General features: G+C 36.6%; 1 protein-coding gene across 1 annotated transcript in view; it reads left to right on the forward strand.

Annotated features, from left to right (window-relative positions):
- Positions 1 to 25,587, forward strand: part of DENND6A (DENN/MADD domain containing 6A) — a 31,824-nt gene that overhangs the window by 1,153 nt on the left and 5,084 nt on the right. The window contains exons 2-17 of the mRNA XM_009322329.1: positions 3,328 to 3,366; positions 3,461 to 3,503; positions 7,132 to 7,244; positions 8,248 to 8,328; positions 8,696 to 8,801; positions 10,003 to 10,082; positions 11,579 to 11,641; positions 12,287 to 12,342; positions 12,700 to 12,822; positions 13,000 to 13,095; positions 16,382 to 16,476; positions 18,876 to 18,941; positions 19,036 to 19,100; positions 19,736 to 19,825; positions 24,893 to 24,946; positions 25,032 to 25,141. Coding sequence (XP_009320604.1) covers positions 3,328 to 3,366; positions 3,461 to 3,503; positions 7,132 to 7,244; positions 8,248 to 8,328; positions 8,696 to 8,801; positions 10,003 to 10,082; positions 11,579 to 11,641; positions 12,287 to 12,342; positions 12,700 to 12,822; positions 13,000 to 13,095; positions 16,382 to 16,476; positions 18,876 to 18,941; positions 19,036 to 19,100; positions 19,736 to 19,825; positions 24,893 to 24,946; positions 25,032 to 25,141 — 1,280 coding nt within the window. The remainder of the gene's footprint in view (positions 1 to 3,327; positions 3,367 to 3,460; positions 3,504 to 7,131; positions 7,245 to 8,247; positions 8,329 to 8,695; positions 8,802 to 10,002; positions 10,083 to 11,578; positions 11,642 to 12,286; positions 12,343 to 12,699; positions 12,823 to 12,999; positions 13,096 to 16,381; positions 16,477 to 18,875; positions 18,942 to 19,035; positions 19,101 to 19,735; positions 19,826 to 24,892; positions 24,947 to 25,031; positions 25,142 to 25,587) is intronic.

Here is a 25,587-nt window from a genome sequence, read left to right on the forward strand (position 1 = left end):
AGGGCCCCGCGGAATCGGGCACTTCCTCTGGTCCCGGTGTTGCACGGCAGCGGGGGAAGCTCGGCGGTGTTTCGAGAGAAATGTGATTGTGCAAAATCCCAAAAGGCGACTGAGGGGCGGGAGCGTGCTTCAGTGAGGTCTGACAGAGCGGAGAGAGCGGGAGGGAGTGTTTTGTGGGAAAGCCTTTGCCAGTGAGACGGCTGTCACGGAGCGTGAGGTGAGTTTAATTAATTATTTTCAAGCAACTGTTTTCATTATGCTGGTTGTCACGTCAGTGTGCCGTTGTGAATGGTTTTCATCTCGTGCCAAGGTTTGTATTAAATACATTATCAGCTTTCTTTATATACGAATAGCACTAACTTCCATGACATCTAGATGTTCAAGATTTTACGAGTATAATAATAGCGTGAATGCAAGTAGTCTTCATAATTAATAGTTTTCTCTAGATCTCTAAGGTATGCAAATAAGTTATCTAAATGTTTGAAGCGTTTTCCTTGCACCATTAAACGAATGACAAACTGTGATGATGTGTTAGTGACGTTGCCACAAACTGCAGGTTTTCTTAACTCCCTGCTGCTTTTTGCCATTTTGTGCAACAGGCGAACATCTATGAAATTGCAGGGTGGAACTCTGTTAGGGAACTGATTGGGCTGAAAAATAAACTAGAAAGAATAATTATAATTTGGATCAGTTTCACGTCCTGTTTCACCATATTCACCGCATGACTGTGCAGCAGACAGTTGGTGTGCAGGGAAAAATGTCTTGTCTTTTTCTTTCTCCTTTTTTTTTTTTAAAGTGGTGTTAGCATAAATGTATGGCAGACTGGCTTAAAATTCAACTAAGCTAGCTATTACAATATTTAAAATACATAATTGGTATGCATTGTTGGCTGCAAGAGAAATGCAAATAAGAAACCAGCACACTGTGCTGATTGTCTGAGTTATATTTGCCTGATGTTATAAGGTGGTGTTAGCAACAAAGAAAAGAATTGCCTTAACCTGTGACTTAAGCAGATAATGTGCTCGGTGGCTGAGGGAAGCACAAAGTAGCCTCTGTCTTGTCTGCAAACAACTGTTAACAGTCCCATTAATTTTATTTGAATGGACACATGAAATGAAACTTAAAATGTCTACATAACTAAGGCCTGAGTTTTTTCGGTTATGTTGCTGCAGGAGGAATAATTAGCTTTTAGTTTCAATTGGAATCCTTAACAATTAGGTTACTTAACAGTACAGAATATTAAAAGACACGGAAATGCAAAGCAAGCACTTCTGTGCTTGCACACACACACACAAAAGACGATGTTTTATTTCTTTCTTGGAAGCTCCTTAGACAGAAAGAAGCAGCTCTTTGCTGAAATCTGCAATTCTAGAAGAAAGTTTTTATGACTGTGTTTGAGGAGAAGAGTTCCAAAGTAGTTGCCAAGGTTATATTTCCTCCAATAACCACACTTACGATGTTAATTTTCTTTCACCTATAGGTTGGGCTTTTTTGCTTTATTTCCTGTCCAGCAAGTTAGATTATTATTTCTGGGGGGGAGTAAAATACACATAAAGGACATTTAGATTATGGAGGCAAACATTTGGAAACTAGGAAGTGATGGTCTCCACTACTTCTGCTTCTTTGTGTCTCCCTTGCAGTCTTGTCTTTTCCCCTTTGCTTTTGTGCTTTTGATAGGCAGCTTCATCTTCAACACCTTCTGGTGATGAACAGCAGGCATAGCAGTAGCTCGCAGGAATGGTGTTCATGGTCTTTTCAACTTGGATTTCTTTAGTAAGGTTGTTCAGAACATTGTGAAATCTGGTAAAACTTCACCTGGGCTGTGCTTACTTTCATTATCACTGCATCATTCTGACATGGCCACCCATGCAGGTCAGAAGGGCTGGGCAGATGTGACAGGATAGAGGTAACAGTTACATCTGTTTTTACTCCTCTTCCTTCGACTTCTGGGAAGATACACCGGCTAGTGAGGAAGAGGAGTATGAATTCGGTTCTGGTCTGTACTCCAGTCATCTGGCTAGATGCAGATCATTTCAGCATCATACAACTGCTGAAAAAGGTACATTTGAGTGTATTGCTTAGCATAAGATAGCATAGGAAAATGTTAAGAGATTAAAAAAAGATGATGATAGCTTTACTAAATGCAGTATGCAGGTGTTTCACCCATATGCCTACTTTTAGCTTTAGTTATACTAATAGTATGTTGTGTGCCTGGACATCATTGGATAGAGGACTGAGGGAAGAAGAAATGAATCGGGAACTTTACGGCCAGGGGACAGAAAGCCTGCTTAGTCAGAGACCAGCCAGTGGATATATTTGTTGTTTTCTATAGAGTAGGATAGCATTACATTATCAGGAGATACATTAATTACATTTTGTCAAACAAGATTAACTTAGATAACTGGATGTTAGCGGTATGGTAATACGAGGACTGTAGACTAAGTGTTCTTGCGTTGAACTGATGTTCTTAGAGAAGTTCCCATCTATGAAAGCACTGAAACCTTTGAAACATAATGTTTGAATTTATGTTGCATTTCCTTTGCTTACAAGCTAGCCACCCATTTCAGTAGTTTTGAGGGGTTTTTTTTGAGCAGCTTTTTAGATGAAATTTAAGTATCTCGGGTTTGTCCTCTTTCCTGTATGTTCTTTTCTCACTTACTTGCATAGTCACTGATTTTGTACATCCATTATTTTTTTTAATTATGGTGCTTCCATATCTTATATTGTGTTGCATCGTTTTTGATTTCTGCTTTGTAAAAACATATTAAATAAATGTACTTTTTTTTCTGTCAGTACAAATGTCACGGCTTTTTGAGTGTATTCCTTGAGCTTTCACAGTTCCCAGCTCTCATTTGGGGCCAATGTTCATCCTCCAAGAGTTAGTATTCAGATGTTGTTTTATATAGAGGGTGGTTTGAGTTTTGATTACTCTCACCTAACTATCCATTGCAACAGATTTCAGACAATAATGTGCTGTTGGCTTTTTATGGAACAATCTACTGCATTTCGTATGTACAAGTTAAATCTAAAGGGTGTAATCTTGCTCTCCTTTGAGACCTGTTGCATCAGAAACCTCAAGTACTCTGAATCTTTTAATGTATCTGTATGGTCTCCAGCTGGCATCCAAAATACCTTGTAAAGATGGGTGATCAAGTTAGCTTAAAAGCATATGAAAAATAAGAACAGAGACATAATATTAATAGCTTACCATTGAAAATAGCCTAAGGCTAGGCAGGTGTTTGAGGATTGTATCATAAAAATATTTAATAGAAGCTTACTGCTTATACTCAGTTTATTTTAAAATAAAATAATACTTTTTTCCTGTAGGTAATATATCCTCCACATTCAAAACTCTCAGATAAAGAGGTGAGTCATGGTTGCTGTAGAAGTATATAATTTGTTTTTAGTTTAGTAATTTCAGGAAATATAATGGCTCTCTTTTCTTTTCCCCACCCTTTAGAAAACCAATATTTGCTATTTGTCTTTTCCAGATTCTAATTCGGGTAAGTGCTTCCTTCACTCTGTAGTCATATGTTGTTGGACTAAGCTATGTTAAAAAAGATAGAGGTTGACAGTATGAATTCATGGTTTTAGATTAAATACTTATATGAATATCTTAATATTACAACACAGAAAAGTTGGAAATAAGGTTAAGTATAAAACTGTGATTGCAGTAGGGTTAGAGAACTCTTTGTTTTATGTAAATGAAATATCAGGAATGTGAATGTATAAGACCTTCCAGATGACACATATGCAGATGTTTCAGAATACTTTGTAAGTAAGGGATGAACACCTGAATCTCGCTTTTCAACAAAGTAATAATATTGTCATTGTAGAGAGAACTGTAGGCACAGAATTTGAATGGTTTAATAAAGCAAATGGAAGGGATATGGAACCATCTACTCCTGATGGAGTAAATGTGTATTTTCTAAATTCATATAAGTGAAACTGACTTTTAAATTCAAAAGCATTTAGAAAGAACAGTTGTAAAGGGAAAACCTAGGCTGTCTTATATTTTCCCTTTTCTTGATGCTTCTGTTGCTGTGTGTGGTCCTGCTTGCTAAATTTTTCTTTAATCTAAACTTCTACTGTTCTGCTGCCAAAGAGAAATTGGAGGCACGTGGCTGATGACTTGGACCACCTGCAAAAAGATATGGCAGAAGTACATACACTTCCTTTAACATTTATTTCTTTACAAAAGTCAAAACCTGTAGTGACAGACTTGTTCCTATAACTGCTCTTACTCTGTACTTTTGGTTGCTCTGGAGCGTAACAACTCTGATATGGGGTGATGCAGATGTGTGCTTTTAATATGTGTGTGAGCGCTCTCATGTAGTTTTGTTGTCCCCAATGCGGGCTTGTTACCCGGTACGCAACACCGATTTACACACCAAGGCGAGGTATTTCCATTTCTTCTATTCTAGTTGGCGCAAAATAGGGAGCTAGGTGGTAGCCAACAAAAGACTAGTGTGAAGTTTTGATAATCGGAGAGCTATTTATATTCTGTCACCTATTGGTTAAATGATTCTCTCACTTCTTATGCTAATTAGTCCACATGCTCAGTCTTTCTCTTCTTTTGGGTCGGAGGGTTTCTTGAGTCAGTGGGACGTGAGTCGGTGGTCGTGATCTCCCCTTGTTGGAATTAACTCTCCTTCACCTTTAGTTTCATGCTTCAGCTGTTGCAGCCAAATTCCTGTGGTTTTGCTGATAAAACAAGTTATCTCCTAACAGCCTGATTTATACAAGCCAAGATGCCCTGTTTGTCCAAGATGTTTCTGATTTATCTCCCTTGGGATTAGATGCCATGCCAAGTATTTACTTCGAACCTCCCCAACCTTGAATAGTTAACAAAGCAGTGGACAAAATAATTGCAACATTAATCAATGGCAGCCTTCTGCAAACTTACGTCAATTTTACAAAGTATCTTGGCTAATTTTTCCTCTTTGTCTTAATGTCATTAAAATTAAGATATTTTCTCTGTTCTTGATATCCTGTATGTAAATAGAGGAAGAGCTTCTTTCTATTATTGAAAGAGAAGATGAGTTAACTGTATCTTCTTATTACTCTTGTTGTTAATGGTTATAAGTCTCCAGCCTTCAAAAGGTGTATTGATGGTACAAAATAATGCGTTAGGAACAAAGGCTGATTTTTTAATTTTTTTTTTTTCCAAATAAGAGTGGTAATAAAGTTATTTTAGGCAGAATAGGTATATGTAAGGAGGATTTACTTTCAGCAAGGAAAAAAAACCCACCTTTTTGCTTTTTATAATGTCCCTATTAAGAACCTTTAGGTTCTTGATCGTTCTTGGTAGGCTGAAGTTTCAAATGATGTAGAGGGATTACCTATGTAAAACCTGCGTTCTAGAAATTAGCTGGGAGAGTATGCTATCTGTTACGATTTATTTTTTCATCATAGGCCATAATATAAAAGGAAAAGCTTTGTGTAATGTAGCAGTGAAGGAAATTATTAGCTTGCAGCTAAATTTGACATCAGTCTTTCTTAGGTTTTCATGGCTGAAAAGATTAATTCAACTTTTTTTTTCTTTTACAAGTACGAATAGATATCATTCTAGGACTTGTAGTGGCTATGAACGTAGGGGGAGAATTTGATTTAATCAGGTACTAGATCATGACACTTTTTGTGTTTTTTAAGCTAAGTTTCCTAGTACAGTTATCTTTAAAATAATGCTTTTGCCTTTTCTGCTTGGATAGTTGAAGAAAGAATAGACATTTACCAATCTTTTCAAATTCTACATACCGGAATAGCTTGTTATATAAGAAGCTGTCATATTCTGAATAATATTTCAATATATTAATGATTAAGGGTAACTTACTTTTAGGTCTTCTGTGTATAGCTTTTTATAATAGCTTTTTTTTTTTGCTTTGCATGAAGGGAACTAGCTATGAAAACTTGGAGCAAATATTTAGTGCTTTGTTATTGGCATGTGCAGTGGTTTTTTTTGTTATGATTGGATCCATATTGCTAAGCACTTGCTTGAGTTACCTGTTTGAATTGGATGGTTATCCCATCATACAATGTTTTGGTACTGTTGGTTTTGTCTCCATGCATTGTGGGTTTCCTGCTGCAACTTCAAGGGGTTCTAAGACTCAGACCTGAATGCTCTGAACGCGTCAGTATTAATCTACACTGCCAGTTGCACAGCCAGTGAATTTGACTGAGGGTTCGGGCTGTCTGTGGCTTCTGTAGCAGTACGTATGTGGCTGAAAGAGAAGATGAAATTGAGCTTTTAAGTCTGAAGAATAGTTATCTGGAGAATGGAGCTCTGCCTTACTGTTTAGTCAGTTAGCACTGGCTGATGTGTAAGACGGGACAGCTGTGAAGAGTTCAGATGATCAGTAGTGACTTCATTTTTTTTTTTTCCTGGAGGTCTTTGCAAGTTATGTCCAAAAGCTGTAAGAGCAAAGCGCTGATGAAGATGTTAGATTCAATATGGAGAAGCAAGTGTCCTTTGCCAGCTGGAAACTTACTGCTATAACAGTAGCTGTAAGTTTAAGTCAATTGGTTTTTCTAGTCACTTACATGAGTAATTTCTTTCAGAAATTAATTTTGATAGAAATGAAGGGAAGCTTCACTCCTTGGGAGAATTACTGGGAAGTAATACTCAGTTTCACTCAGTTTTCTGCAGTTAGTTTTGCAACTTTCAAAAATACTGAGCCCTAGGCCTGCATGTGGAGTTATAAGAGATCAACATAATACACACTTGTGGTGTGACTTATGTATGAACTGTTTGGTGTCAAAAAAAGGTTAAGTGCAGTCATTCAACAGAGAAATGGCATGTGGTTAAGATAATCAGAACTATACAGGCAGATGAATAAAATGTGTAATAACAGTAGGAGGACAGCCATTAGTAGAGGTGTTTCAGGACATGACAGTCTAATAAACTCACTGTGAGGCAGAGACTTTCTTTTTTTCTTGTTGAAGGTAGGCTATTTATTGTTGCCAAAGATGCCAAATTGTTCACTTATAAAAATATAGATGGTTACAATAGCAGCGCACGATAAATGAACCAAAACTATTTTACCTCTTTGGCTGTAGACAAGTCCTCATGTTAAAGAAGGCTCAAACTCAGAATACTGTCTATTTTGTTGTTTATCTCTTCCCCCTATGTAGGTTGTCTTGGGGACACACAGTTTTGTTTTAGATTTCGACGGTCTTCTGGAAGGAAAGTCTCATTGTGTTGTTTTCTGGACCAATTGGATAGAGATCTACCAGTTTACTTAAAGGTTGGCAATAAGAGAAAATGAAGTTAATTTCTTCTGGGTAATGTTAATTTATGGGTCTTCATGCTTAAATTTAATGCTTGAAAAACAAAAACTCTGAACTGGATGTCCTGAAAGACAAAGCTCAACAAATGTTTTTTGTAGCATGTCATTATCATAATAATTAACTAATAATTAGTTCAGTTAACTATTCTTTAAGTTTTCTTACTATGGGTTTTGGACTGCAAGGAATTAAATTGATGAGCAGACCTGTTTTGTTACTGACTAGAAACCTGTAGATGAAATTGTAAAAACCATTACCTTACTGGAAATCTGAAGTGCTTTATAACTTTAAAAAAAAAAAAAAATTGAGATGTGTGTCTCTGTTTCCACCCTTCATGTTTTGAAGGTGGAGCAGTTATCTAAAAGAGGAAGTGGCCAAAAAGTTGTTCTCATCATGTCCTTATGGAATATTGAGGCCTCTAACTATGCTAGTGGGAGTCTGATTTTCAAACTCAATTTAGATCTGTTTATGTGGCAAATACTTGAATTCCTGCTTGTAGGAAGGATGAAGATGATGTTTTATCTTTGAAATGTGAGAGCATGCTTCCTTAATACTCCAAGAATCTTTTATAAAACTAATACATTGAAAGACCAGTTTTTATCTTTTCAAATCAGGGCTTTAAGGTTTTTAACTGCAAAAATCTTTAGTGCTACTTTGCAAAATTATGAGTGTTGATTTATTCCTCAGGACATTAATTCTGTTTTTGCCTTCATGGTGTGTCAGGAGAATGTAGATATAAAAATAGTAAAGCCAGAAAGCACAGTTGTTTCCACACACTGATGTTTTCTCTTTGAAGTAGTTATATTAAAAAAAAGGCCAATAAACAGAGTAATCTTTCTAGTTTATTGTATCTAGTCAACTTTGGAGCTTGCAGGGAAATAAGCTTTTAAAAAGTATATTGAATGCGTCAGAAAGAAGGGCAGTATCAGGTTGTTGCGCTGAATTATTTCCTTTCTTTCGCAGAAAGATCCAGCATATTACTACGGCTATGTATATTTCAGACAAGTTCGAGACAAATCATTAAAAAGAGGCTACTTCCAGAAGGTAATTTCAGTTCTTTTAGGAAAATATTAATTCGGAAATTAATTATTTTTCGGTGACCTCAAAGGAGCAGGAAGAGTATCTTGCTCTCTTAACTAAATTCATTGTTAGTTTATAGTAAATTGGTCTAATTTTATATCAGCTATGCTATGTTCCAGCTGCACAGTCAGAACAAATTTTTTTTTTTGTTAAAAACAAAAAGTTGGGAACATTTGGGAGTTGTTTGTTTGCAGCTGCCTGTAGTCAAATGTGTGGTTGGCTTGTGCGTGTCAGAAAAATCACACTTGACGTTCTCTGAGGATAACCAGTAGAACTGAGGAAAAGCGTTAACTTAAAATTGTATTTTTTGTTCTGTTACTTTTTATTCCAGTCACTGGTCCTCATCAGCAAACTACCTTATGTCCATCTCTTTCGCACCATGCTTAAGCAAATAGCACCAGAATACTTTGAAAAAAGTGAAGCTTTCCTGGAAGCAGGTAGTGGTACTATTATGTTGTTCTGGAAGAGCTCCTATAATATCACATACTTCTTCTGGAGAAAAAACAAACAACACTGTCACACATTCTAGTTTGCGTTTCTGTCTTCTTGCAGGGTAGAGGGTTGAAACTTTAGCAAACTGGCTTGATTTCTAGATCATTGAACAGAGCTAATCTAGGGTTGGACTCGATGATCTTAAAGGTCTTTTCCAACCTACATGATTCTATGATTCTATATACCTACATACCAGTTACTTCAAAGACCAGCTGTTCAGCACAAGTAGCTGATGGCAATTCTTAATTTGCACTCTTCACAAATTGAGTCCCTTTGGGCATTCTGACAACTTCTGTTAAGCAACTGTACAAATGTCATCTTGAGTGCAGGGTTTTTTGTGTGGGTGGTTTGTTTGTTTGTTTGTTTTGTTTGGTGTTGGGTTTGAGGGTTTTTTGGGTTTTTTGACCAAAGAGAAAAAGCAACAGAGCAGCACTGATAACAGGTGCTTCAGCCTTACTTGTAGAACTTTAACAGCCAGAGAGGGCCAAATAGGAAAGTTATTTGCTCTTTGCCTGGAAGCGCTGTGTTCTTTTGTACTCTGTCTGCCCTATACAACATAACGTGTCTTTGTGCTTTCACTGAGCAGCAATTTGTGGAAACAATTCTTGATGAAGGAATTGTATTTTTTAATCACCTGTAGATAAACAGGTTTTTTTGACAGGTTGTATTATGAAAAAAATAAGGTCTGCAGAAACTACTAGAATTAATAATTATATTCATAATTGTTTACAACAAAATGCTGAAAAACTTTCTAGCCAAGCTAGAAAGCTAGCTTTTCCCTCAAATACTTGTGTTTATCTGTTCCACAGTAGCTAATGTACATAAATGTGTGTGTTCTTTTCAGAGTTTCTTAGTACGTACTTTCATGGTTTCTCAACATTTCTTCAACTAATTGCAAGTCTAGTTGCTACAAAAAATGGAAGACAAGAGGATACTGTTTACTTGACATGAAAACCTTTATAGTTCTAATGAAATAATACATTAAGAATGTCAAAAAAGCTGTAAAACTTCATAGAGTGATCAAGAGATAAGCAGAAATGTTGTGGGCTATCAGGACTAATTTAAAATTACAGTGTGCACAAAGGTGACTGCAATATCATGGGTTATAGCATATATAAACTAGTTCTAAATTATACTCTTTTTAAGTTTGTAGTGATGTTGATCGTTGGCCACCACCAATTCCAGGGAAAATACTGCATTTGCCTATTATGGGTATTATAATGAAGGTAAATACTCCTGCACTTACTTTTCTCTGAGGGTGTTTTCCCCTCCATTTACTGTATAGGTACTGTATTCTGCCTTGTTTTCAGCGTCTCATACTTCAGAACAGGAATACATGTATACTCCACTCAGAGTGAAGGTCCGGGAGATCTTGATTAGGTTCCTTGATTGGGGGGAGGAGGGGAGGATCTTTTATGGTGCATAGGTTAATATGTAATTTTTGTAGATATTAAAAAGGTGTTTCAGTATAACTACTAATGGCAGTGTCTATATTATCCTTCTGGAATATGCATTCTAGGAGACTTCAATGCTAATTATATTTGTCAAATCAAACATTAAATAACACTTCAAAATACTGAGAGTTAAGTTGTAGTCAAGCAAATTAAATATATTGATGAAAATCATTCTTGTTACTGAAGTTTGACAAGTAAAAATCTTTTTTGGCCCACACACCAGAAATTAGTTTCTTGGTCTGTTGATAATTTTCAATGAAAGTGACATATGTCTGAAGAAAGCTGTTAGAGAAGTTATATCTAGTGCATGGGGAGGAACTGTAGAGGTTAAATGGTGGCTAAGAACTGGGCCTCTGGGAGCCATAGCATCTTCATATGAAATGCAATTAAATGGATTTGATGGATCCAGAGGTTACAGTTGGAAGTACATTCTTAGCAGATACTCTCAAGTTTATGGCTAGACGCATGTGCATCACCAGGGAGAGGAAGGAGAAGTTTCTGAAGCTGTTCTGGAAGCAGAAATTTAATAAAGCAGTGTTCTGGATGCTGGATGATAATGATGAGTGTCAGATATGTCTTGTTTGGGTATTGCCTGCATTTATCTCATCAGTAATTCTTTTCCATGAGAGTTGAAATTGTGTTCATAAACTGAGTGAAGCCATAATTACCATCTTCAGTAGTATTGTCCCTGGTTTTTTTACACTGTTTGGGCAGTCAGTTCTAATTGTTGTATATAAATTACATCCATTTGTGCACACCAACTTCCAATATGATTAAATTTGTGGTACTCAAGACTTACAGATGCAGACTGTAAAGTATTTATGTTGTTCAGTATATTTGGATTCTGCCTCATACCCACCAGGATGTCTGATGTTTTAGGAGAGGATTTTTTCTAAAAGTCATTCTATACCACCTTAAAACCCCATAACCTTGTTTCGGATCATTCTCTCCAACATTTAAATGTATTCTTACTGAAATTATTGTAATAGTTGTGACTAATGTTATCAATAGTCTTTTTTTAACTGAACTACAGTTTTCATATTCTAACATTCAATGTGCAATGTGGTACTAAATAGTATTGCATATTGATTCCTGTAGCAATGATCTGTAGTCTTTAGCAATGTACATATGTGGATGTTCTGTAGAGTAAGTTAAGCATGATACTGTAGTATATCTTCTTTAAATGTTACATCTTGTCTGTAAATCAGCATTTTAAGTCTCTGTTGAATTCGATACAAGGAAAAAAAGTCTGTCTTTTTCTTTCAAAGTTGCGGATTCCAACATATCGTGACAAGCCTGGAACAACGCCAATAGTACAGAATATACACCAGGTAGAGATTAGATATTTCTATTGTGTATAACCCCAAGACAAAGCTAAATACTTGCCTTCATTCTTTTACTTCAAACTTGTTCGTAAAAGATTGGTAGCAAATCCTCATGTACTTAGAATCCACAGTCTTTGAAACTTTGAGTGGAGGAGTCTAGAGTTGGATTCTTGATAGAAAAGGTATTTTAACCCAGTTACCCCAAGTACTTTAGGACAGAATTATCCAGCTTCTGGAAGAGGATAGTTGGCTGACAAAATTACTGAACTTGAACATCCTTTTAATGGGTGAAACTATACTAAACTAGGGTTTTTTTTGAGGATGAAAACCAAATTAAAAATCTTTAGGCATAGAAGATGGATATAAAACAAATCTGCCTGTGCCTTCATGTGCTGCATGGCCGTTGTTTAAAACGGTTTCAGTATTTTCTATCTTTTCTGCCTATAAGTGGTGTATGTGTTGGGGGAAATCTTGCTTTTAGCACACAAAAATAAGTAACTTGTGGAGATAATGTACATACTGCAGTAGTACAGTAGTGGTAAATAATTAGGGTATATACCATCTACTGTCTGTAAGCATTTAAGGGAAATTATTTCATTTAATATCTAGGTATTCTGATGACTAAAAAACAAGCATTGCGATGTCTTTTAGGCAGATGCTCAGATCTCTATGGCTTTACCGACTGTTCATGAAGTAGATCTTTTCAGGTAGGAGTTTGGACTGATTCATTCCTAGTTGTGAATTCCCACAAGTCAAAGATTTATGATTCCATAACACACATCTCATGGCTTGCAAGCTAACATTTATCAGTATTGTTTTTAATATTTTTAATATTCTTTTTCTGTAGAGCTGGCTAAAAAACAATTCAGGCTGAAAACACGCAGGCTGAAACTGCAATAAATAAGCAAGTTTATTAAATGCTCTGTTTTACAAGAGTATTTTATATTTTTCAAATGACTATTAAATACTACTGCAGACTTTCTTTTTATCCAGTTCTTAATCAAATACAATCAAATTTCTTCTGGTTATGTTAAGTGTATTAAAATACCTCAATCTGTTTTTAGGTGTTTCTGTCCAGTGTTCTTTCACATTCAGATGCTTTGGGAACTAGTACTGCTAGGAGAACCACTTGTCGTGATGGCACCATCACCATCAGAATCTTCAGAAACCGTGTTGGCACTGGTTAGGTAAATGTAGTGGAGCTTCCTAGCTAATGACCAAGTGAGTCATTGTGGATTGCAGCTGAGTGCAACTTAATTTGATCTGAATATAACAAAGCACTACAAATTTTAGAATTGCTTGTTTCTTTAATGAAATTTTGCATTGTATACATAAAACAAGCTTATACTCTTTCTACCTTGCAGTTGTATTTCACCGTTGAAGTACTGCAGTGATTTCAGGCCATATTTTACCATACATGACAGTGAATTCAAAGAATATACAACTCGCACACAAGCCCCGTAAGTAAATCAAGCTTTGTTGTGAAGGTGTTGCTCAAAGCCACTCGTAACCATAAATCTGTTTTAAGATAGCGCTTAAGTATTCTGAATTTCTATCATTAGAGAATACATTTAGATGCCTTATTTAATAATATTTATCTTACAGAGTGCAGTAGTTAGCTGTTTTAAGTTTTCACTCCAGTTAGATAGGATAAAGAAGTTATGAAACAATGTCATAATTAAACTACATTTGAGCTTCATAGGATACTTGTGTACAGAATAAGTAAAACTGCAAATACTGAAGTGGGAGAAAGTTTGGCTTTTCAGTAGGGGTTTGTCTATGCAATACCAGCTCCATAGTAGCTCCTTGGGAAATTGTTCTTTAATTGTTTTTATTTTTAAGCAATGACTAAACGAAGTGACTTCTAGAATTCGACATCCATACAGCTGTTTTGTAAAGTTAATCCAGTTGGTGTCCTAGTTGAGACAACAATTTTAAAAAGTAAATATCTCTTCACTAAATCTGTTAGAAAAATGTTGTAAATAATTCAGAAATTAAAACTCTTTTTTTAAGAGCGTGAGTCTACAAAAACAATTCTGTTTGAAACTGCTTTAAGGACACACTTTTCTCCCCTTTTTTTTTTCCTAAAAATCCTACTCTTATTTTGAGAGCATACACCTCCAATATTTCTTATTATGTGTTATTTAAATGCAACTTGATTTGGGAATGGAGTGCCTGTGTTAGATTCACTGATCTGTTTATAAACAGACTTCTTCTAATATCTGAACAGGCAGTGGTTGTTGTGTTGGGTTTTCTGTTTGTTTCGTTGTTTTTTTTACTGTATTTTTCCTCTCAATGAAAGCATTGCCAGAGATACAGCAGTGGAAAAACCTATGAACATAGGCATTACGTTTCAGATTGTCTTCCATGGGAATGGTTATGCAGTATGTAATTTAATTTCTAAAAATAATTCCATGAAGAATTTGGTTAAACTTTAGTAACCCGTGTTTAAAAATTGCATCTGCTCCTCTGTAGCAAAATAGAAAGGTTGTTCAGTACATATGTTAGTATTTGAAGTAGAGATAGAATTGCTCTGGCTTTCTTACAGTAAACAAAAAAAATTGAAAGATTGGCAATAGGCTCTTAAAGCAGTGGCTCTAGGAAGGGGAAGAATCCACATGATACAGATTTTGTGTATTTTATTACCTTTAGCGAGAGGGGAGCAAGGAGTATTTTTCATCTTGTTTTGATTTATCATGCCTTTTCAGAAATTACTTCAGTGGTTTAAAATCAGAATTGGTTCTGGTAAATATGATAGATTAATGCTCCTAAAAGTGACCAAGTAGCTTACCAAGTCTTGCTATTATATCGCCAGTAGCTGTGAAACAAGATTCCTCCTGATTTGCTACCAGTTTACCTTGACCTGGAGAATTACTATTTTTTTGTGTGTGTGTAAGTGAAAGCCTTACTTGACTTTAACTCTGTCTTTAACCCTACAGTTAGTGAAGGAATGTCAATTTGTGTGTACATTGGTCCAAACCAATTGTGTGTGAAACTTGCTTTTTGGTTCACACAAAACAGGCATGATAAGTTTTAATCGTTGTGTTAAGTTAGGCTTGACTTGATCCATTTCTAGGGAGAAGGAGAGTTCCTATTGTTTGGGTTCTTTTGAGACTCAGTTTGTTTCTTACATTGATTCTCATGACGTGACCATGAAAAGAACATAAGATAAAACATCATAGATTGATTTTTTTTCAGAGTACAACAAAGGAATCTGTTGAGACCCTTTTTATGGACGCTGGTCTCTATCATTGTTTTGGAAGAGAGACTGTAAATCATGTATGGTAACGCTGAAAAAGTCATGAACAACATTTGCAAATCCCAACGAATTTAAATCAATAATGCAAATGAGTTTAACAGGGTACTAGAAACAGCAAAAAAATCATGAAACTGAATTCAAATGAGTAGGGAAAAATACATAATATCTGGAATAAAATGTTTTCAGGTGAACATACTTGAACAGCAGTAGGACTCGGAAGAAGTGACTTTTCTGGTGAAGGTTGAGTCAGTGACAAGCAAGAAAAGACTTCTGAGAAACTGATACAATTTCGTGCTGCTCATTCTAAGATGGAATGGAGAGATGTCTGAGCTATGGAAATACCAGTTTTCATCATACTAAGCTACAGAGCTGTGTGATCAGATTTTTGTCCTACCTGTGAATGCCTAATGAGTTTATATATATATATTTATAATTAGCAAGTGGAGGGAAGAATGAAAGTCAGAAATGTTTGTAGGTTAACATAGAAATTGATGCCCAATTGCCACCATGATACAGCTGGAAGAATTGAATAAAAATTTAAAGAAAGATTACTTCTTGTATTTCTTCCCACCTTGCCTTGAGAAACAGGAAACTTAACGCTTTCTGTACACCATCCTTAAAATTAGGGATTTTTAAAACCAATCTGAAGAAATTATGATAATGTATTTTTAATATGGCAGTTCCAATGAGGCTTGTAGTTATACTCTTTCCTTAGCTAATGTTTGCCTGCAAAGTGGATGGCAGCCGCTATTCTGAAAAATATGTTGGTATTTCGTCACATTAGTGCTATGAATCCCAAAATCTGAAGCCCTGTGCTCTTACTGCCTCTTGTTCTCTGGGTGCCCCTATGCATCCTTGAAGCCAGATTCTAAGCACAGAGTAGACAGAAAAATCTGACAGGTTGTGAGCTTGCGCGCAGTGCTATTAATATGGTTGTACTTCATCACTTCATAACTGCTTTTTAACAAAGAACGCTGAAGTGTTGGAAAGGAAATAGGATATTAAGTGTCTGTCTTAATTATGTCATCTGAGCAGTAGCTTTACTGAGAAGTCTCATACAAACAGCAATCATGTTGACATACACATTGAAGTACTGAGGGTTTGTTATAATCAAAACTTGAAAAGTAGCAATTTGTCTTTCAAATATGAGTCAGATTCCTGCTCATTTTAAAAAAACCAAACGAATAATAAATCAGTTAATACCCTGTTCTCATCATTGCAAATGGGCAGAATTTAGCCAGGAGTCTAAGCAGAAGATGTCACTTTTATTCTCCACTACCGTTTTGACTTTAAGATACATCTGTCTTGCTATTTTCTAAAACTTAAAAACTTTGATAAACGTACTGTGCTCTTACATGCAACTTAAAATGCAACTCATAAATACAAAAGGAAAATAATTTCAAGTTAAGAATTAAAGTTGACCTTTTGTATTCATTAAGACAGAAGCTCTTACTGTCATATTTTAAACATTGTCATTATTTTTCTAGACCATCTGTCATTCTAGGGGTGACGAATCCTTTTTTTGCTAAAACGCTTCAGCACTGGCCTCACATTATCCGAATTGGAGATATTAAACTTCCAGGTAAAGTACAAATATCTTCTATAATCGTGTTGTTGTGGTTTAACCTGGCAGGCAGCTGAACACCACACAGCCCTTCGCTCACTCGTTCCCACCCCCCAGTGGGGCGGGGGAGAGAATCGGAAAAAAGAAAGTAAAATTCGTGGATTGAGATAAAGACAGTTTAATAGGACAGAAAAGTAAGGGAAAAATAATAATAATGGTAAAAGAATATACAAAACAAGTGATGCACAAGCCAATTGCTCACCACTCCGATGCCCAGCCAGTCCCCAACTGACCGATGCCCAGCCAGTCCCCGAGCAGCGGCCCCCCCGGCCAGCTTTCCCCCAGTTTATGTACTGAGCATGACGTCCCATGGTATGGAATGTCCCTTTGGCCAGTTTGGGTCAGCTGTCCTGGCTGTGCCCCCTCCCAGCTTCTTGTGCACCTCCAGCCTTCTCAGTCGGTAGAGCATGGGAAGCTGAAAAGTCCTTGACTAGTGTAAGCACTGCTCAGCAACAACTAAAACATCGGTGTGTTATCAACGTTATTCTCATACTGAATCCAAAACACAGCACTGTACCAGCTACTAGGAAGAAAATTAACTCTATCCCAGCCAAAACCAGGACACCTGTGTGACAAGATCTAACTGTGTGTTTATCTATTTACAAACATGTGTAATTTGGTTCAATTTAATTTAGTTTAATACTAACCAAATCCTCATGGATGTAAATCTGTCAAGTGAAATTAGGCTCTTGAGTACTGTATGTTTTGTATTGCCAAATCTAGTATATTAAATGCAAAAGGTGGTAGTACTCATTAGTAATAATGTTTTATCTTTTGCACAATCCATTTTTTGTATCTCTACCAATAAGGTATTAAAATGAGAAACATCATTTATTACTGATGTTAATTTTAGCATGAGTAGAATGTAATAAATCAGTCACAGCAGGTGCGCAGAAAGCAAAACTCATGTGAAAGCTAAGTTTGAATGTTACGATAATATAAAAAGTTATTTGTTGACAGTATTTTGATAATATATTTCTAATCTGGCAATATTCCAGCAGTTATTAATTGTTCAAGTTGGGTGATTTCCTTACATGATTGAGTAGAATTTTAATGTAATCGTTGGATAACATGTCAATTGCTAGCCTGTAATAAAATACTGCAGTACTCTTAATTGCTATATGAAATTCCTGAATGCAGCTGATTGCTGTGACAGGTTCACTATTCTGATCTGAAAGCGGGAATGCATAAATATCCAATTAGGATAATACACCATTAAATTAATTTTTGTTGAATAAGTTACATTCAATTTCTGAATACACCAAATTAATTAAGGATTATGTACTGTGTTCAAAATAATTAGGCAAGGTTTTGCTTTACTTTAAAATATCATGCCTGTCCATGCTTCAGAATACCTGTGGGGGCTTGGGGTTGTGTGGGGAGGACTTAGCTAGCTGCTGTGTAGTTAAGGTTTGGAAAATAGAATCTTAATTAAACTATTAAACCGCTGCAAAGCCATATACACAGGTTGCCTTCAAATTTGATACAGATTTCAAGTATGAAATTCTAAAGTTTTGGTGCAGCTATGTGAAATGCTTAGTCAGGAAGTTCTAGAGAATGTAGCTGTCTGATCTACCTTTAAAAATTTAAATTTTATTTCTTTAGGGGCAAAGAGAGGGCTTGTGATTTTTTTGTTTGTTTGTTCATTTGTTTTATTTTCCTTTTCTCCCCACTCTGCAGTTTCAATAGCAATTTATACTATTGCCTTTTCTGAAGTTGAGCATCCAACTAGAACTAAGAGGAAGGTTCTGCTGAGGCTGCAAGACTGTTAACAGAGTTTAGGGTCTTCTGGCTGGAGAAGGATATGTTTGAAAAACAAAACAAAAAACTTAGTTTGGCCTATGGAAAAGGAGACTTGAATTCATTTTCTTACAATGCTTAATCCATGGCTACTGTTTTAATTTCTTATATACAATTTTTATTTTGGCCAAGGTACTAATGATTTGTTCCTCAAAGCATTTACCCTAAGGGGAACAAAGGAAGATGGAATAAAATTTGAGATTAATGAAACAGTCATTCACTTCTATATAATGAGTATTTTTCTTTGGCTGCTTTGATTCAGAAGGTTGTCCTTGTGGGGTTTTGGTTTGGTTTTGGTTCTTTGGTTTTTTTCTTTTCACCAGGGAACCTTTATATAAAGTGAAAAGCCTGTATGCTGTTATTCATATGTTTACTGGATGTTTCTGGATATATACTTGGATGCTTGTTGATGTTTCTAATGCTTCTTACAATATTAGATAGTCTTCTAAATGAAAGTATTTGTTTCTAAAAATCAGTGCAACGTATAGCACATTAACTGTGGTATCTAGTAACAAGGATGGAGATTTCAAGCAAGGTGGCTTTAAATGTTTTGGCAGGTGAAGTTCCAAAGCAGGTGAAAGTGAAAAAACTGAAGAACCTAAAAACTTTGGACTCCAAACCTGGTAATAAGTTGCTTCAGAGTTAAATTACTAATATTTTAATTTTAAAAAGCGTACCCCATTTTCCCTTTGGCTATATGCTGCTTTTTTTCTTTAGGTGTTTATACCTCTTACAAGCCATACTTGAACAAAGATGAAGAAATCGTTAAACAGTTACAAAAGGTAATACTGCAAGTGTCGTCTTAATGGAAATTGTTTTGTGTACTGTTGTATGGTGTTCTCATTTAAGGCTGAGCTCTGTCTACGTAACTGAAATGAAACTGGATTCTGTTTCCTTTGCCCCAATTTATAACTGAATCGATAGGTATATACCCTCATTGTAGAAGAAGGGCTACTGCCTTGTTAGCACTTTCTGTAACAACATGAATGGTAGAACTCAAGAAGTTAGCTTAATAATTTAGAGAATTGAAGTGATTGATCAGTTCATCTGTTTTGGGTTTTCCACCCTCGCCATCCCCCTCTAGTCTCTTTGTTCTAAGTCTTATGCATGAGGTGTAAGAATCAGAGCTTCCAAACTTTAACTGATCTGCACGAGTTTGTTTATAGAAATTTTTCTTGCCTTGAATGTCTTTACATGAAAATAAAAAATCAGCAATTGAAGGCATGAATATCTGTGCAAAAGGACTTGACACTATTGCTTTCCTTTCATGGTTCAGGGTAGGGCGTGCTATGTGTAAGCTTATGGCAAATGCATACAGAAACACTGGAATAGATATTGTTAAAAAAAAAACCCCACAACGACTTAATGTATTTTGGGGTAAACAGACTTATTGTGATATTTTATTTCTTTTTTTAAGGGTGTACAACAGAAACGTCCTACAGAAGCACAGAGTGTGATTCTTCGGCGGTATTTTTTGGAATTGACGGAAAGTTTCATTATTCCACTAGTGAGTTCTTAGATTAATGGGTTTTTTACATATGTAATATGGAGTAGCTTTTTTGGCGTTAGCCTGACTGAATAAGTCCAGTAACTATCTAGTAACTAGCAGTGTACCCCTGGGGTCAACACTGGGTCCAGTACTGTTCAACATCTTCATTAGTGATCTGAATGATGGGGCAGTGTGTACCCTCAGCAAGTTTGCTGATGGTACAAAACTGGGAGGAGTGACTGATACACCAGAGGGTCGTGCTGCTGTTTGGAGGGATCTCAACAGGCTGGAGAAATGGGCTGACAGGAACCTCATGCAGTTCAGCAAAGAGAAGTGCAGATTCCTGCACCAGGGGAGGAATAAACCTATGTAGCGGTATATACTGGGGGCTGCCAGGCTGGAAGGCAGCTTTGCAGAAAAGGATCTGGGGGTCCTAATGGACATGAAGTTGAACATCAGCCAGCAATATGCCTTTGAAGCAAAGAAGGCCAATGGTATCCTGGGCTGCATTAGGAGGGGTGTTGCCAGCAGGTTGGGGGAGGTGATCCTTCCTCTATATTCAGTACTGGTGAGGCCATACCTGGAGTATCATGGCCAGTTCTGGGCTCCCCAGTACCAGAGAGAGATGGAGTTACTAGAAAGAGTCCAGTGAAGGGCCACTAAAATGATTGAGGGGCTGGAGCATCTTTCATATGAGGAAAGGCTGAGAGAGCTGGGACTGTTTAGCCTAGGGAAGAGAAGGTTCGGGGGGGGGATCTCATCAATGTATATAAATACCTGAAGGGAAGACGGATCCACCACTCTTTTCAGTGGTGCCCAGTGACAGGACAAGAGGCAATGGGCACAAACTGAAACACAGGAGGGTCTGTCGACCATCAAGAAACACTGTTTTTACTGTGAGAGTGACTGAGCACTGGAACAGGTTAGGTTGCCCAGAGAGGTTGTGGAGTCTCCATCCTTGGAGATACTAAAAAACTGTGGGCATAGTCCTGGGCAGCCTGCAGGTATGCTTGAACAGGAGAGGAAAGAGGGGAGTTGGACCAGGTGACCTCCAGATGTCCAACCTCAACCATTTTGTGATTCTGTGAATAATATTTAAGCTACAGAAATTTAACATTAAGCTATGTCTTGACTTTTCTGAAATACTATAGTCTTACATTTCTTTAATTATCATACTTAGCATAAAAATGAAGGCCGTAGCTTAATGTCAAAAATGAAACATTTATATACCTAGACAAAAGGTTCAGATCTCAAAAAGGAATGCTTCTTTGTATATGCTGCTAGACTGCATTTTCAGATGCTTGCTTGCGATGTACTGTGTAGCATTTATGCAAACAAAACTCTGTGTGTGTGTGTATTTTAACATGGAGTTAAGGAATTTCCAAGAAGGAAACTTCTCTAACCCTTCCTCAACACTTGGAACCCCTGTCCACTGTTGAAATTTTTTTTTTCTTTCATTTAAGCATAAGGGTGTTTCCCCTGACCTTGAGAAATGTCGATATTGGAAAGGTAGAGTTAGAAAGTACTTTGTAATGAGAAGAGCTCTGTAAGTGTATATCTTGTAGTAATTTGCTATGATAGCTGAGGGGATACTACGAGGTAATCTTTCTATTAATATGTGAAAGATCAACCAATTCAGCTGGTAAATTAGACTCGCTTAATTTTTTTCCCTTAAATATTTATTCTGTCTTCTAATGGTAGTGCTTTTCCATACAAATCATTAAAGTTTAGAGCATTTTTCCCTTTTCCAGTCATATTTGTGCACTCACTGCGGTTATGCTTGGCATGAGAAACAAAGCATTTCATTACTTGTCCTCTAGGCAATTAATTTAATTCTCTTCTTCGCAGACTTACTTATCTTTGCAACTCCATTTTACCTATGTTCTATCTGACTTTCAAAGAACAATGTCTGTCTCCGAAGTTAGACAGTTTGGGTTTTGTTTTGGTTTTCTTTTTTTGTTCATTGATTTTGGAGTGTTTTTGCCATTGGATTACCTGCAGTAGACAAACTTCAGCAGTCAGACCTCCTTGGGCAGTTGTTTTATGGCTTCAAGGCAGCTATTTCCTCAGATTACTGCAGTATTTGCAGGATTTTCAAATCTTGCACCTACGTCAAGCATAAACAAAATTTACAAGAGACTTTTGAGAAAAAGACAATGTCTCCACTTAGATTCAGAGCATCTAGAACTGGCAAAAGAATTATTATGAATCTCAGTTTTATGTCTGTCTCATTTCCTGTCAGGAAATGTTAATGGCCAACATGATGTAGCAGGGGCTACAGAATTTGCTTTCTCTTACCTGGTCTCAGTTTTCCTCATTATTACTGTTGTTTCAGAAAAAAAATGGGCAAATGAAACTTAGTATGGATGGTGATTTCAAACACTTAAATACCCTTGGGGAAAAATTGCATATACAGAGCTCTTCACTAGATTATAAAATCAAAGATGAATGTAGGTTAACTGGGACAGCTGATCCAATGCCATTGCTCAGAACAAGGCCAATTTGAATATATAGCTAAATACCAAACCTTGCTTTACAAGTATGGGCATAAACTTTTGGACAAATTCAACACACGTATGTCCCCTGATTCTAGAGAAGGCTTTGATCATTATCCTCATGCTTTGTCTTCCTCAGAGGCAGTAAATACAGCTTCTAGATCACTGGTGACTGCAATGATCACACACAGTACTGCTCTTTCCCCAAGCCTTGGGTTTTATATAAGACGTTTTCATGATAATCTGCCATTTTTCAGTCCTGCTCTGCTTGGCCATAAACCTGATACAGCTTTACATCCGTGGGGGAAATCCCAAAACAACACTGAAAGCTTTCAGAGTTTTGCGTTTTCCTTTTTCTTTTTCCTTTTTTTTTTTTTAAATAAATCTCAGCAAAGAGCCTCCGGTTTTTGTTCTAAACTGTAGTAGACATGAGTCCAGCAATCTGAAGGTTCATAATGAGACTAATGGCATCAAGTTCCTTCAACCATAATTTCTGTTCAGGAATTTTCCTTCTGATTTTGTTCTTTTATCTTTGTCTATTAGTGATAAGCTGGTTTGTTTTTTCTGAGTCTTCATGAGAATGGTTTCTAGAGAGTAAATCTCAAGACTTGCTGTTTTCCTCCCAGCAGTTTCTATATGCTGTTCTGTGAAAGAATGATTCGCACAAGGGTTTGCTTTATCAGGTGATACTTTCTTCTGTTTTGGCGTGTGATAAAACAGATTCTGAGGAAACTGCTAATTCAGGTGACTCTAGAAGATGTTATTATGATTTTACAAAGGAGAGACTGTCACTGAACGCCGAGATACATCTACTTTGTATCAGGGCATCACACGGAGAACAGTTTTTCAGTGGATCAGAATATTTTATTGTACAGCATCATGCTATTCTGGAAGTGACAGATATCTGGTGTTTTGCTCTCTAAACATGGTACTTCACTTGTTCAAATCTCTAAGCCAAAGTTAGGGGGTAAATTTTGTCTCATTTCTAACCAGTCAGCAGAGTTGTTTGGAATGCTTAATGTTCACGGATTAATGTTTTGTTTTTTTTTTTCTTCTGGGCAGACATCTCAATTTGCCGAAACAAATTTTAAAATAGGAACTTGTATCTAATGTAATAGTAAAAACTTACCTGTCCTGTAAATTGAAATCCTGCTGTAGTGTTTGCAGACTCCTGACATACCTTTATGCTGACAAATGAATATTGTGTTCAGGTTGCTGAATCCATGCAGATTTGTAGGCTTTGACTTGCACTGAAATGGAAATTTGTCATCTGTTTTCTAATTTGTGCATTAAGATAATGATAAATATGTTCTAATATGCTCTTACCTAGCATTTGGAGGTATGAAGTCTGAGTAATGATGGACTTCACCAATCCAAAAAGTTCTGTGTGAAGTTAAGTCATTTCTCTGGGCAAGTGGTTAAAATGGGGAAGTGATACCTCAGGCATTGGATGTTTATGTATCAGCTGCCTCATTCTGAGCTCTCTAAACACCTCTGTCGATGACCTGAACTTCGCATCATTTTAGAGCATGCGTGATCAGGTCCAATTTCTGTCTGCAAGAATTGGGACATCCCTAGACACTTGTTTGTCCTTGGGTGTTAATGATTAGAGGAGTCTTTCCTTAAAATTTGTCTTATCTCCTGTTCTTTTGATACAGGATAGACATATAGGGTGAATCTAAAACCTTTCCCTGGCATTCCCCCGTCTTACTCAAAATTTCACTTCAAGCGAGAAACTTAATATGTTTTCTGTCATAAATCTTAAATTTATACGGTGAGATCACCCTTTACATTCTGTGCCACAAGAAAAGTATATGGGGGGTCCTTTGTTTTTTCAAAAGATAGAACTAGACTTTTCATAATGTTATGGAAGCTGATTATGTTCATAGATCAAAATATATGGCCATTTATGTACAAACCCTTTCAAAATGTATAGCAGCTTATATTGATGTGCTTGTGTGAGCTGACAAGGCGGAGCTGCCTCCTGTCATCATCAGACCTTAAGCTTCAGGAGTGGCCTTGTGGAGAAATGTCTCCATTATTCATATGTTAGATAGCCAGCTGGGGCTCTAGCCATGCCTTTGCCAAGCATTGCTACTGCAGAGATGCCCGCAGCTGATACAGGAGGTATCAAAACACTAACCTACAGTGTTTTGTAGGTTAGTTCTATATTTAATGTTTGTATGAGGGACTCTGAAAATTACTTCCAAATACTTGATACAAAGTGGGATTACTGTTTGGAATGACCCGTGATATGAAGGTACCTGCGGACTGTCACCAAAGAAAGGAGAGATTATTTTCTAGTGGCTGGAGTTCAGGAGATATATATATTCCATGTATACATTTGCTTCCTGTCTTTCCCTCATGTCCTCCTTGAATCTTGCTGACATAAAGTTCTGTAGTTGGGAAATAAAAATGGTATTAGATAAGCTCCTTCTTATGTGCTCATGTGGTAAATATGCATGACCCCACCCTGTACCAATACTTAGAAGAGAAAATGCTGTGGTCACAAGTGATAAGTAAACATAGACGTGGACTGTGTATCTTTAATACTGGTTATGCAAACAACCTTTCTTTTTCCTTTCCCTAGGAACGTTATGTGGCGAGCCTAATGCCTTTGCAAAAATGCATATCACCATGGAAGGTAAGGAAATGTAATTTGAATGAGCTGGAAATTGGTGATTAGAGAAAACAGTTATGGTGTGCTAATGATTTTTTTCTTTCCATAGAGTCCACCACAGCTGAGGCAGTTTAGCCAAGATGACTTCATGAAGACACTGGAAAAAGCAGGACCACAGCTCACATCAGGTTTAAAAGGAGACTGGATAGGACTTTACAGGTCACTTCTTCCATCAGCATAAAAAATTAAATTATATAAATGAAGACAAATCAGTAATACGAATGCTCTTTTCCTGAGCAAACTTACCAGTATTGATTTGAGTAAGACTGACTTTTAGAATATATGCTTTAATAGGAATTGAGATAGTGCTTAGTATACTTCACTCGCTTAAATCTGTTTCTCTGTAACCTGTTAATGGTTTTCATAAGTTGCTACTAACACGACAGGTCTCCGTATAACAGTATTATTTGTGGGTTTATTTCTGGTTCTAACTTGATTCCTCCTTCCAATCTAACACAAAGATAAAAAATGAGGATATTTCAAACTGAGCCTTGTTTTTTTCCTCACAAAATTCCTAATCTCAATTGTCTTTCAGACCCCTTTTCTTTACATTGTTTTCTCAATCCTTGTGTTGATTAATAGAAGCACCTGTTATACTCCACTTC

The sequence above is a fragment of the Pygoscelis adeliae genome, unplaced genomic scaffold (assembly GCF_000699105.1).
Source record: "Pygoscelis adeliae isolate BGI_AS28 unplaced genomic scaffold, ASM69910v1 Scaffold404, whole genome shotgun sequence".
Classification (NCBI taxonomy): domain Eukaryota; kingdom Metazoa; phylum Chordata; class Aves; order Sphenisciformes; family Spheniscidae; genus Pygoscelis; species Pygoscelis adeliae.